At 40.3% G+C, this 13,473-nt stretch overlaps 1 protein-coding gene across 4 annotated transcripts in view; it reads right to left on the bottom strand.

Annotated features, from left to right (window-relative positions):
- Positions 1-13,473, bottom strand: part of MMAA (metabolism of cobalamin associated A) — a 95,263-nt gene that overhangs the window by 55,074 nt on the left and 26,716 nt on the right. For all 4 annotated transcript variants that reach the window (XM_069242610.1, XM_069242612.1, XM_069242609.1 and 1 more), the window contains one exon: positions 6,664-6,834. In XM_069242610.1, coding sequence (XP_069098711.1) covers positions 6,664-6,834 — 171 coding nt within the window. The remainder of the gene's footprint in view (positions 1-6,663; positions 6,835-13,473) is intronic.

Here is a 13,473-nt window from a genome sequence, read left to right as displayed (position 1 = left end):
CAAAGCACCCGTATAAATGGAGGAACTATACTATGCAAACGCACTGTAAATAACATAACATAATATGTCTAACAATTGCCAATTCGTATTTAACAACTTACCTTAACAGGAGTCAGGATTACATGGAATGACATATTGGGGGGGTTGGAGCTTGGACAGCACCAAAGATGGCCACCTCGCTGGGTACCGCTGACCAGCCTATCTCACTTGAGCACCTAACATGAAACTGGAGTAAAAGGGCCTCAAAATAAGGTCTGGATGGGGGAGAGTGACGATGCACTGAAAGTAGACGGTCTAGAAGTTATATGACCATGAATAGGGTAACCATAACAGGGAGAACCTGGCATTGCCCCTTCCATTGCAGATACAATATCCTACATCAAAAAGGAACGTCAGGAAAGGAACAAAGGCTGTGATTGACAGTGCTCCCCCAAAGCAGAGCAGGGGATTTAGGAATAGCCAAGATCTCTGCCCTTATGATAGAATATTCTGAGGGAGGTGAATAGCAATGGGGGACTGGCAGTGTGACTCAAGTCAAGGCCCATCAATGTATACTCAATGACTAGTAGCGGAGTCCTGGAACACTAAGCCATTCTGCCTGGAAGCAACCAATGGGACTACTACTGTATGTTCACAACACCAAGAAGTGGAAGAGGTCTGACTCACTTTTTTTTGTGGTATCACTGTTGATCTTGAGCAGGAGGAACTGAGACAAGAAGATCTGAAATGATAGCTAAGACCATCAATGTGGGACTGCACGTGACCTCACTCTTTCAGGCAGGTTTGCACTGCAAAGCAACTTGCAGCAGATGAAAATGGAAGGGCCATTATCACGTGGCAAATCTGAATCAATATGTTTTAAAAAGAAACAAATTATGGGCCCATCTCTCTAATTTTTTAGAAATGTCACACCTCAACTCTCCCTCAGAGTTTTTCTTTCCTTTCTATTTCACCTACCAGCGATGCCTACTATGTATGCCACTTTCCGTGTGGTCATCCAATAATTACACCCAGTACACTACTATCACAGAGACTCTAAGGGCCCGATTCCGAGTTGGACAGTCGCGGCGGCGGTGATCCCAAGTATTCCATGGAGTCTGCTGTCTTTCAGCCACCCTATTACGATGCATGCAGCCTGAACCGTCGACGAGTGTGTCCTGTCTTCAGCTGCAATGCCACTGCGTACTCTTGAAAGAAGGAACTTAATTTTTTTCTTTTAAAAAAAGTCCTGTTTTCCTTTAAGTAAAACGGGTTGCATTGAAACAATGACTGCTTTCTTTAAAAAGCATGGGGGGTCTGCTTACCTCAGCAGGCCACCATCCCTGTGATGATTGTCATTCCAAAAGGGTCGTAAATTGCAACCTACCTCATTAATATTAAAGAGGTAGGTCAATTTGCGACCCACTTGGAATCCCTAAATAAGAAAGAAAACGTTCATAAATTTAGAATTTAGTGAGTCGGAAAAAAAAAATCACTATTTGAAAATCACTATCTTGAAGATAAGTACATCTGGCCCTAAGAGTGGACTGGGAAAGAGCCATTTGACAGTATGATTATGTACGACCCTTACAGATCTGCTCTACTGGTGATGATGTGTTTACCCTTACGCCACTCATAGCTCACGTGCGTTCTTGATACATAATCTTGTATTATTTAATAATGATAATAAAAAAAGTTGGCAAAAAATAAAAATAAAAATGAAAATGAATTTCAGTTCTTGATTCCAGGAAGGTGTGAAAATGCTCTGGTAGAAAGCTACAGCCATGCATGGAGGTGAACTACATATTGTCCAACTCATTCGGGATAGAAGAGGGCAACAGACACAGGACGTCACTCTGACCCTTGCACTTTGCCCTCACAATAGAAGCCTGTACACATCCTGGACTTCTGAGAGATACCCTGATTCGAATGTTACAGAGGCAGGGGAACATCGAAGACCTGGTATCACAATATGCTTATGGCATTGTGCGGTCAATATCACCAATAGACAAGCCAGAGACTGATAGAAATACGAGAAATCCCTAACTGGTACTTTGACAAGATACAATCCTTCTCATGTACTTTTCTACTGGTAGGTTTCCCTAGGGAAAATTGTAAAAGTGTAACTCTTAAAAAAAAAAGTATTTTTATGTTTAATATTTATGTAAATTAATGTTATGTATTTATTTTAAAGGTATAACAAAAGAACAAAATGCCACAGCATTATTGACTTTATTTTGCATTTATTCGTAAATTAACTTAAATATGTTAAATAAAATTCAAATGAGTTTTGCTGAAGTTTAAATTAAATAATAAATTCCCACTTAAGGAAACAAATGTATATTGTTTACTATGCTTTAAAACTTATTAAAAAGTAATGTATAGAACTAATTCAAATGAACGTAGTAATATATTAGTGAAATGTTACATTAATGCTTAAATTCAAAAACAGATGTTAAAATGCTTTTTAAACAAATTAATATATCAAATCTATTAGTATTGTTAACTATTTAGAAAAAAACCTATGGGGGTTTATTTTAATTCCCTAACTACATTCTTTTCTGTGTGAGAGTGTTACAGTGCCAGTGGCTGGCCATGTGTGGGGCAGTGCTTACTAATGTTTTTTTGAGCCCAGAGTCTTCATAGACAAAGGAATCCAATCTACATATGACAGCAGAGTGGGCATGCAACTTTATTACTGGGCACTTGATCTAACAGTTCTAAATGACTGGCTCCGCCTTTCTCTGACTCTGACAGCGTTCACCAGCTAGCACAAAGCATGTGTGGGATTCAATGGGAGAGCAAACATGGATAATATGCCCTATTTGAGGGTACATGGCTAGCCCACAGAGCATGGTTGCATGGCTTCAGAATATGGGATCTCGTTGGGATCTCAAAAGTAGGAGATGTGTGTAAAGGGGGCCAAGGAATTTGAGCAACATGCACCTCAGTTCCACAGACCAGCATCAATGTCAGTCTCCATGTCATGCCAATTCCTGTGGCACCAGTTTCCATGCATACATGTTCTCTACAGCAGGGAGGGTGTCATTACTCTTGAAGTGTGCTTGTAGTCACTTGTGCAGTCTTACTGTGGTCCTGCACCAGCTGTCTTGGGCAGCGGTGCACTGGTGCTTCTGCTCACAGCTGCAGCCATACGGATCACAGGTGGGGGTTTAAAGGAACGAAAAATTGAATGAGAGATCTGCATGGCTGCTGCTTCCTCCATATTGTCTTCATCAGGTGCTTTTGGGCAAGTGACATACAAGATGGTGGCCACCTTGGTATAGTTTATGGAACTTTAGCAACTCAAGATGGAATTCAGTATATTTCCTTTAACATCACCTTCTGTCTGAACCATATATAAAGGAGTCTTTTTTTTCTTCTTCACATTCATTTCCACTTCAGCTGCTACTTTTGTCCCTATATTTTTTCTTCTCAAACCACCTAATTTCAGATCTACTTTCTGAATCCTATGAGCTTGGTTCTTCTCTTGTTTTAGGTAATTCCAGCACCTTGCCTTCCTCGTCTCATCGGATCTCTATGACCATCAAGATCTTGGATGCCATCTTCTGTTGCCTAGGAGGTTTTTTTCTACCATTTGATTTTTCCTCATTTTGGGACTTCTTTTTGAAGGCACTTGTCACCTTTGTGTGTCTGCAGTGTGAAGGGTGAACATAGCTATTGGAAAAGGCCATGCTTATCTAAAGGCAATCACAGTAGTACTGAGTCCGACCCTGGCCAACCCTAGACAGTCTCCAATGAAGTGAACAACTTGATTCACACTCCATTCTTTCCCTAATAGGGCTCTCATTTCAGTGATCTCCAAACTAGGCAAGGATACGAGGTAGTGCACCAACTATCAGCCTGCTGTTTTACACCAACAGAAAGATCCTGGCTAAAATCTTAGCAAATAGGCTGCATGAAGAAATTCCTTTGCTAGTTCACAACTTAAAGTCGGCTTTGTCTTGTCAAGATCTAGCAGACCCCTACCTACAAACCTTGTCACACCTCTTGTGGTTATCCAGAGATTCGCTCAAGAAAACTGTGGACCTATACCTCAACACAGAAGACGCCTTCCATCATGTCAATTGGGGCTAATTTGCCAAAGTACCTGCAAGATCTGAATTAGGACAGGCAAAATGTTATTTTAAAAACCCAAGTCAATGATGGGGGCTCCCTATCGGAGCTCTTCCTCATCCAAAGCAGCATTACACAGGGCTGCCAACTTTCACTGATTCTTTTTCTCCTGGCACTGGAATGCTTATCAATAGTCAGATGATGCTCTGGAGTGAATAAGGGCATTCACACCATGACAAGTGAGGATATAGTACTCTATTTGCCGGCAATGTTTATCTTATTCTAGCTGACCTTAACTAAGCACTACCTGCACTAATGTCCATAATTGCAGACTTTTGCTACCTTTTCAGGATACAAAATTAACAGGGGCTAGTGTGAAGTCATTCCCATGTCACTTGAGACTACTAGAGCAGCGATGGCAAGACAAGACTGCAAATGGTTAATGAATAACCTCAGGTATCTCAGTATTCTTATCAACATAGGACTTTTAAGCATGATTTCGGCTAACCTGAAACCACTAACAGATGAACTCTGACTTCTATAAATGGTCACACCTTCAACTCTCCCTTTGGGGTTGAATTCAAATAGCCATGAGGGTGGTGGCTTCCTGTACCAGTAATGTTATGGGGGTACCAATGCTGTTGGTACCACCGCCCCTCCAAAAAAGATACGATAGAGATATCAAAATATTCATCTTTAATGGAGGAAGATCCTTTGTAAAATCCCCAAAACTATACATCCACACCAATTCCGGTGGCCTCCTGCTCACACTCTAAGTTCTATTACAGAGCTCAACATCTTTTGCATCTTCTTTCTGATGGAGAAAGAAACATCTACCCTTTTACAAACGTCGCTAGAGTATGCCAAGCTCTGAAAACTTTACAAATCGAAATCCACATATGCAGCTAAACCCCACTTGTCTTCTTTATTATATGCAAAGACACACTCATTGCTGCGGATTTACCACCCTACAAATTAGAAGTATGCACGGACCCTTTGATATACTCTTTGGCCCCAATCTGGGCCAAGGGTAGTTGGTAGCTAGATAACCATTCAATGGAGGGCCACATCTGCTAATGGCACAGACGCACGGGATCAACAGCTCGTAGATGATGCAATCTGGCCATTTGCTGTTTTATGCCTGGTACATAAATTGAGACCAGACAAGAAGTGGCAAATCCATCAACTAACACATTGTCTGAAAAGCAGACTGGGTACAACCTGAGCAATGCTCCACTTCGCCCTTACACTTGCCTAGATTAAGAACTGGGAAACACGCAGGGTGTAGACTTGGGACTATACAATGTAGTAGTCTCAGAACAATATTCTAACCAGACCGCCCCAGACAAATTAGGACATCCTATTACTGTACAGATCCCGAGTGGTCCTGTTTGAAACAAGTTCATAATCAAGGACTACAGGAAGCAAGCCATACAGTTACCAACAACAAACTCTTGCACTATTGGTAGCGTACCCCAGCCAAGTTACATAAAGCAGGCTTGGGGGGTCAAGATATTCTACGATGGAGAAGCAATCAAACAAAGCAAAACCTATCACAAATCTTATTGTCTTGCTTTGTAACTGAACCAACCTTCTCTCATATCTGGCACACTCTAAGCAACACTTGTCTCTTACCCTTTCTGCTTCAATGAAATCAGCACTGTTATACAATGCCCAAGATGATTCCAGAGCATCCTCTAACTGATGCCACTTGATCGCAACTTCCTTAACAGTTGTCAAGGTGTGTGTTCTCTGTAACATAATGCACATCATCGTAGACCCATGGCACTGCAGCACAGTGAATAGATGTTGATGCTTTACTGAATGGCGTCTTATGTGAAATTGATATGCAGGGTGTGAGATATGAAGAACATCTACAACATAATATCGACACCCCCTCCTAGACGTGTGGGTAAACATCTGAAACTCTACAAACTCAGACACGTCACATCTCTCTTTACGTACCCCAACACTTACAAAGGATCAAACTCCTCTAACCTAACCATTCTATGCAGTTTCATCAGTTATCAAATCCAACTACACAGAGTCCCTTTTTAATACATAGACCAGGCTAACTGCTTCCCTACCCCAGTCAAGGGAAAAGCCACCATTAAGATGATACAACTTAAAAGTCCGCTCAACCCCACCCTCTTTTCACATTTCTTTATAAGTATCCCAAAAATGAAACCAAATTATTTCCCATTGACGCCTTTCTCCTTTCCCCAATATTGATGATATGCAATATTAATATTTATTTTTATTGATTTAAGGTTTACCTTAACAACTTGAGTCAGTTTACAATTTATTGTGATTTTTTTCATAAGTTGAAGACTCCATTGTTACTGTTATTGTTAAGGCTGGCATCACCCATAACATGTTTCAACACAGTAAACAGTGATTTAGGAAAAACAGAACTGTTCATGTTACAGCATACACTAGTAACCAAACGACACGACTGCTGCCTTAAAGTGCAGTTTAAATGAAACCACAAGAAAAGTAGATTTGTTCAGCTGTGAGCAAAAGGAGAGGGCAGAAAGAATAATTAGGAGGTGTTTCAAAAACCCTATGGTCATGACATCAATAGTACCTTGTTCTTCACACACTTACCCACTGTCTCTACGAGAACAATGTCATAGCCTCCACCCTCACAGAGCAGAATGGCCTCATTAGTGGTCCTTGTGACTCCTCCCAGTGTTCCTCGGGTGGGAGATGGACGAATGTAAGCCTTCATGTCCCTGGACAACTCAGTCATCCTTGTTTTATCACCCAGGAGGGAACCTAAAATGTATAAACAATAAGTAACTTCAGGTTCTGCCACGGACAACAGAGCTAATATAACAGAATATTAAAAACCTACATGCACGTCAAAATTGTTCTAAATGATGCGCAGCGAAACAGCCCAAGAGGAAGTCTTTTTTTCCCATCCAGTTTCATGATTAAGAACTGAATGACTTTGAAACCTTTATATTGGCAAACTTTACATCTCAAAATGAAGCAGACAAAGGAAGATATTCTAAAACGGATTCTGTACAGTCATCAACGAACAGCTACGCCTACAAATAAGCAGTTTCTGGGCAGAATGACACAAGTGATAAATGAGCACAGGTAGCAACTTGCAAAGAATAGCTCTGACAATCCTATTTATACCAGAGGGGGAAAAAGCAAAAAGCCAATAAAAAAGCAAAAACTACAGAATTAACTATCAGATAAGACATTACTTTTCTTTCTTAAAAACGTCGTGATCATGACTAAAGAGAGGGTGCCATTATCTCAGACAAGGATTTCAGTACAGATACATAGCTGGAGTCAAACATTTATTTGAAGTTAATATTCCTTGAGCCTCAATACATCATTAGCCAGGATTGTACATGAGCATTTGGCAATTGCCACAATAGGGGGTTTAGATCAATGGCACAGCTATGTAATAAGTAGGGTTCTTGCTAGTTGTGCTTAGAAAAAAAATAACATCATATTTATCAAGCAGGTATAAAGCAAGTAAGGTGATGTTATAGCACAGGGAAAGACATACTATTCTTTAGGAAAAGCACCTTTTGAATTTTAGAACTGTGATTACTAAGACACTGAGGGGCCAATTTAGAAAGCTGTTATCGCTATAAAGGTCTGCTTATAGACATAAACAGCCCCATTTATGACAGCTATCCACAAAATGATACTTTTAAAGTGTAAATGGTTTTACTACTGTGTATTTTACTACTGGTGCGAGTCTGTAGCAGTAAGCAGTACTAAACCGCAGAGAAGGGGTGGGGAACAAGGCATTGCTTGCTTCGTAGGATCATGGAGGTCAACAACTAATGTTTGTTGGCATTCACAAATTTCCATCCAACCTTTTCACACTCGGGATATGATCAGCGTTTTAACTCATCATAGGGCTGAAGTAACTCTTCCTCCGTGGTAGAAAAGGCTATTACCCCAAACATTGATAGGGGTGTATCAGACAGGGTTTCCTGAGCGAGAGAGACGCTATCACCGTGAAAAATAATGCATTTGTACATCAGCCTGCACTTCCACGTGGTGTACATGGGCACTATGTGGAACTGTGCAATGGGGAAAACAGCCTTTATGAAAAATCACAACTCACTCAGTAGTAGGCCTGGAAAGCTGTTAACTTGTCAGGTGTACTTTTGCTGTTTTTTAAGTAAGGATATATCGTAATTCTGCAGCTGTGAGGATTAGTACTTTTATGAGTTCAGATTAAGGAATCATTTTGTAAACCAGGGCACCTGTGTGGGAAGAGCATGCTCTACACTAGTGAACATTTACCTAGGCACTGACATGAAGTACTGAAGAACAAGAGAGATACCACTAGATGAAAACTGCAACATCGCTCCAAATACATAATGCAATATCTCGCTGAAAAGCTGCCTCTGTCTTTCTCAATAGTCACCATTTCCCAAGAGCCATTCGCACGGCACACAGCTACAGACATGGGCAGAGCGAGGTGTTTAACATCTCTCTTGGTACCTCTCCGTAAAGCAGATAGCTGCCTGGGTACCTAGGTTAGGAAGGACTGCAAAAGTGCAGTAGGCTTTCCAGTACGAATAATCCTTTTCTTAGAGCTATTCATTTTATATCTAGGATATGCCATACATTGGGATGGCCAACAGTGGAAGCTTAAAATACATTTGGAGTGAGTGATTTGGAAGTCTGTAAGGAAACTAGTCATTTGGTCAATCATGTCCAGTTCAATAAGCGAGAGAACCTTCTTTCAACAGCTGACCATAAAGTATCAACAGGTGGTGTCGAACCAAGTTAGACAAAACCTTCTGACAATTTAAAGTATGTAATGCCATCAACACTCTCTCATTTACTGCCCTAGACAGACTAATGTAAAATGTAGATAATGAATAGTTCTTAAACTAAATTGAGACTTCCAGATGCCTGGATGACTTGCAGTGTTTGTTATTAGGTCAAACTGAGGACTAAAATAGACTCCTTTAAGTGTTTGATCACCTCTAGATGATGAATGGCCTGCACCTTCCTGGCCATTCACTGTCTTTTCACAACATTGATCACAATGTTTTTCCAGGAAGGCGACTGGGATCACCAGGCTTTGGCTGGTTTGTCACTGGACCATTCAACTCTGATTTAATTCCTTTGATTGTATATGCAAAGGTTTCTCACTTTTTGAACCACATATAATGTTCCTATCCAACAACAAGGATTTCATTTTTTTATGTGTATGATTAGACACCCAGGTCATACGTAAACATCTGCAACTGTACATACCGGAGTGGCTCTAACTGGATTAAATGAATCTCAGACAGGACAAAGGTCACTATGATAAAAATGTGGGTTGTCGTTTGGATCTTAAGTATATGAGTTGATTTAAGAGTCTCTTTTCTTGAACCCTATTATGTGGAATGGCTTAACGTTTTACATTTGACGTTAAGCTTACCTTTTCTCCATAGCTCAGTTGTGTTTTGTCTGTCTACTTACTTCAAACCACAATTCTTTGAAAGATGTTCTTAATACATCAATCTGTGAGCCCAAATTTCAAACATTTGTGCCACCAATGCTCATGGGCAGACAACAGCAAATTGATCTTGGATCTCTTCTGGATATGCTCTCTAAATTTCAGTTTGTTCATAACACAGCTGCACTGTTACTGGTGGCTGTTCGCAAGTATGAAAAACTAATTCTGGGGATACTGGATGAACAAGGCTTTCTAGACATTCTAAAACCCTGATTAAACTAGCGTACATGGTCACCTTTTTGATAATGCTGCAAAGAAGTGAAGGCTTGCTGTCAGACTACTGTTTGGTGCATTGGAAGAAACGGTCTGTGAAAACAGAGTTTACCCGCAGAAATTATACAAATTTTGGTGGTCTTCGACGCAGCATTTCTTAATTCGATGAAAGGAGTTTACAAGGTCTGTAAGGAATCAGCAGCTTCCTGATAATACCATAAATCTGACTCATCATTGCTTCTTGAGCTGGAATCTGTACTGCTGTCAACACCATGTATTTTCTTATGGCCTTGTTAGTGGGTTGTACAAATGCACACTGGAGGGAACTGGGAGGGGCAGTGGGGGATTGGGACATGAACATTTTTAAAAACCTAACAGAAATTGATTCTACTTCACTAGTTCTGGATGCCATCTTTTGTACCACTAAGCTTTTGTATGGCGGAGCAGAGCCAAAACGGCAGACTATACAGCCGCACCTTCTTGCAGCTCCCTCACTACCAAAACACACCCCAGCCCTTGGCACTAGTGGTAAAGTTGAAAGAGGAGGATTTGGTCAGTGAGGCAACATTATCAGTACCAGTAGAAGGCAGTAGAGGGTAGTCCTGCTGCCTGCTAGGAAAGTCAATCTGCCACAAAGCAGAAATTAATGGTGCTGCAGATGGCTTGGAGGGGCCCTTACCCCCACTAGAATGAAGATAGAGCTCCAGAAAGTGTGAGAACGACTTCAATGGTTGAGCCCAGTGTACGGAGGCACACTTGCTGGACACAGGGACAACCTGCTGTACTACAGCAAGACAGAGTGGAGGCCTTGGAATAAGTACGGGGTTGGAGCAGGCAAGGCAGCCACTGAGCATGCAGCTAGAGACGGCAGCAGGAAAGAATAAAGCTGCAGTCCATTTGGAAAGGGAGTATAGTAAACGTTCACAGTAATAACATGGCATTTTACAGTGGATTCTGCCCTTTTTAGTATGGTCACGTGTGAGAAATGTCTTAGGAATTTTAGTGATGGCCCCAGCCAACTGCCAAGGGACTATGAAGTTAGTGTTGGGATTATTCATTATTAGACTTTGATACATGTAGAAGAATATAGATTCAAGTGCTGTTGACCGCAGAACCCATTCACATTGACCTATTATTTTCCTTATGTTTCCAGTTAATTGCAGGCAGCCTAAAGGCAGTTGTTGTCCTTGGGGTCCTTTCCCCAATACGCCTGTGTGGAAGGATAGTGGGTGTGTCTAGCTGGACAAATATTGTGAAACAGCCTGACCATCTACAGCAGATTAGATATCATGTAATAATGCACACCCTCTTTGACAAGTGTTAAGTCGAGATGCCATTTTGTGTGATTGGTTAATCAAAATGACTTTGCTCCAAATAATTGTGTGTGGGCAATGACTGACTTCTGAAGCAGAACAATGACAGAAACAAAATAAGGAAGATGAGAACAGTGATAAATGCCATTGAGCATGGCTAGCCCTAAAAAATTAAAATGTAAAAATAATATGGGATGATTATGTATGTCTTTTGGTTCTAATCACACGTTATTTAAAAATACTTTTTGTGTATAAATGGTATCATTAAGGGATTAAGGGTGGTTTGAATAATGCTTGTCAAAGAGATGATGCAGGACTGGAATTTATGATTTGCTTAACTAGCTGCTTAAATAGAGAAGAGGCATAGTAGGAACAGCTCACAGAGTTTTTTTAATGTGTACATTTTCATTATTTTTTGGATTACATAAGGAAACAGGCTCATTTTATCATTTGAAATGCCATGAAAAATTATAGTTTGCCCTATAAAGGAGACTGAAAACAACTTTAAGACCCAAAACATCGACATCCAATTTCTCAAGGGCCATTCACAAGAAATTTGAATTATTAATGGTTTGTCTGAATGAAATTGTGACATCTAGGAGATCAAATTGCTTGGGTCTTTCTACTAAGCTGTTACCCCTCAGACATTATAGGAGTGTACGGCTTAACGATTGATGTAACATGATATGACATTAATTGATGTACCTATTTAATATTAATGTGCTGACGCAATTATTTTCATGATGTTTTAGAATTTGTTTTGAGAAATGTATTAAAAATAAGGTATTACTTGCAAAGACCCTATGAAACAATACGTGTAGTATTTGTACTCACCATAAGTGATAATAGGTCCAGCTTTTCTTCCCTTTGTTTAGAGTGCTGTTTATTATCCATAGAATTGAGAAGTTTACCTTACAGCTTTACATATGGAAATGCAACATGAACATGTATGCAGGCTGGGGAATGTTTGATAAATAGAGGGAATAATATGAAGATGATAACCAATCAGAAAGAAGTTATGCTAATGACCGCCCAGAAAAACATTAATAACATGTTGAGTAGTATCCCGGAACAAAAATCATACATGTTAAAAGAGGCATTCTTATCTAGTGTAGCTGAAGAGTCAAGGAAAGCCCTGAATAGGCCATTAGAGGAAGCTGAAAAATGGACCATACATCACACGAACATGGGGGAAGACTGGGTAGAGGAAACAGCTCACCCATATAATTTTGTAAGTAACATGTAGGCCTATTCGTACATGCCCATGAATGGCTGTACTTAGTTTATGGGGTAAGTAATGATAGGGGTTGCATCTTTAATATGTAGATGTGAGAGCTATAGCAAAGATAAAAACTCATTGAGAAACATAGGAAATAAGAGAGAAGAAGGAGACAAGGATGTCTTCTGTCTGATTAACATTTGCTGGTGTGATGGAGCCTTTAGGCCACTTAGTGAGGACAAGGCATTCAGTGGAGGGTGTGAAAACTGAAAATACCTCACATATTATATTCATGTAGGCTGAATGATGTCATTTTATGTCAGGACCCAGTGAGAAGGACTTTGGGATTTCAGCTGAACCCAGTAAATTATTTTCTTCACAGATTACAGAGAGTGGACGATGAGCAACTGTGTTCTACACCAGTGAAGTACGAAACACAACTTGTAAATATTTAGAGCTAGAAATAGAATTTGACTTAAAGGAGACAAGCTGTTGGGATTTGCAGCCTTTTGTACCAATAGGGAGGTCATATTATTGATTGTATGGAAGGACAGCTTCAGTTTGTTCAAAATAGTGCTTAAATTCCCTAAATCGCATGACGCACTCGCATTTAGTAAGTCATTATTGGCTCTCCGGGGAGTGTGGGAGGCAAATGCATCACTACATTATACTAAGTGAGTATTGCATCCTCTGGTGACGAGAGTCAAACTGGAGGAGAACTGGAAAAATGACAGAAGAGAACCCCAAAAAGAAACTGAATGGAGTTCAATACATAGCTTGTGTAAAACTATTACTAGAAATGCAAATGTTAGCGTTACAACACTCACACGTCAAATATAAAATAAACCTATGCAACAATAAAATAGGCTGTAATGGCACAATACATAAACGAGTGTAGCTTCACACATGTGGGGGGAATTTTTTAACTACTATATTTCTGAAAGGTAGCGATGGGATGGTTACTGAAGCCACAGATTGTGGCAAGCTAGAAAATATCTATGTTGGGTCTAACAAGCAAAACGAATGGGAACCATATAATGAAGTTAATAACATTGGGCCCTACCCTAGAACAAGATGCAGAGCTAAGGGCTTGGGCAAATGCACCTGTACACACACTGGAGGCATGGACAATAGGCATGAGAAAAAGGTCACTACTGCATGTTCTTAGAAAACAGCAA

Source organism: Pleurodeles waltl, chromosome 1_2 (assembly GCF_031143425.1).
Source record: "Pleurodeles waltl isolate 20211129_DDA chromosome 1_2, aPleWal1.hap1.20221129, whole genome shotgun sequence".
In the NCBI taxonomy this organism is placed as follows: domain Eukaryota; kingdom Metazoa; phylum Chordata; class Amphibia; order Caudata; family Salamandridae; genus Pleurodeles; species Pleurodeles waltl.
The sequence above is the reverse complement of the archived record's forward strand: the minus strand, read 5'-3'. Positions and strand labels throughout refer to the sequence as shown.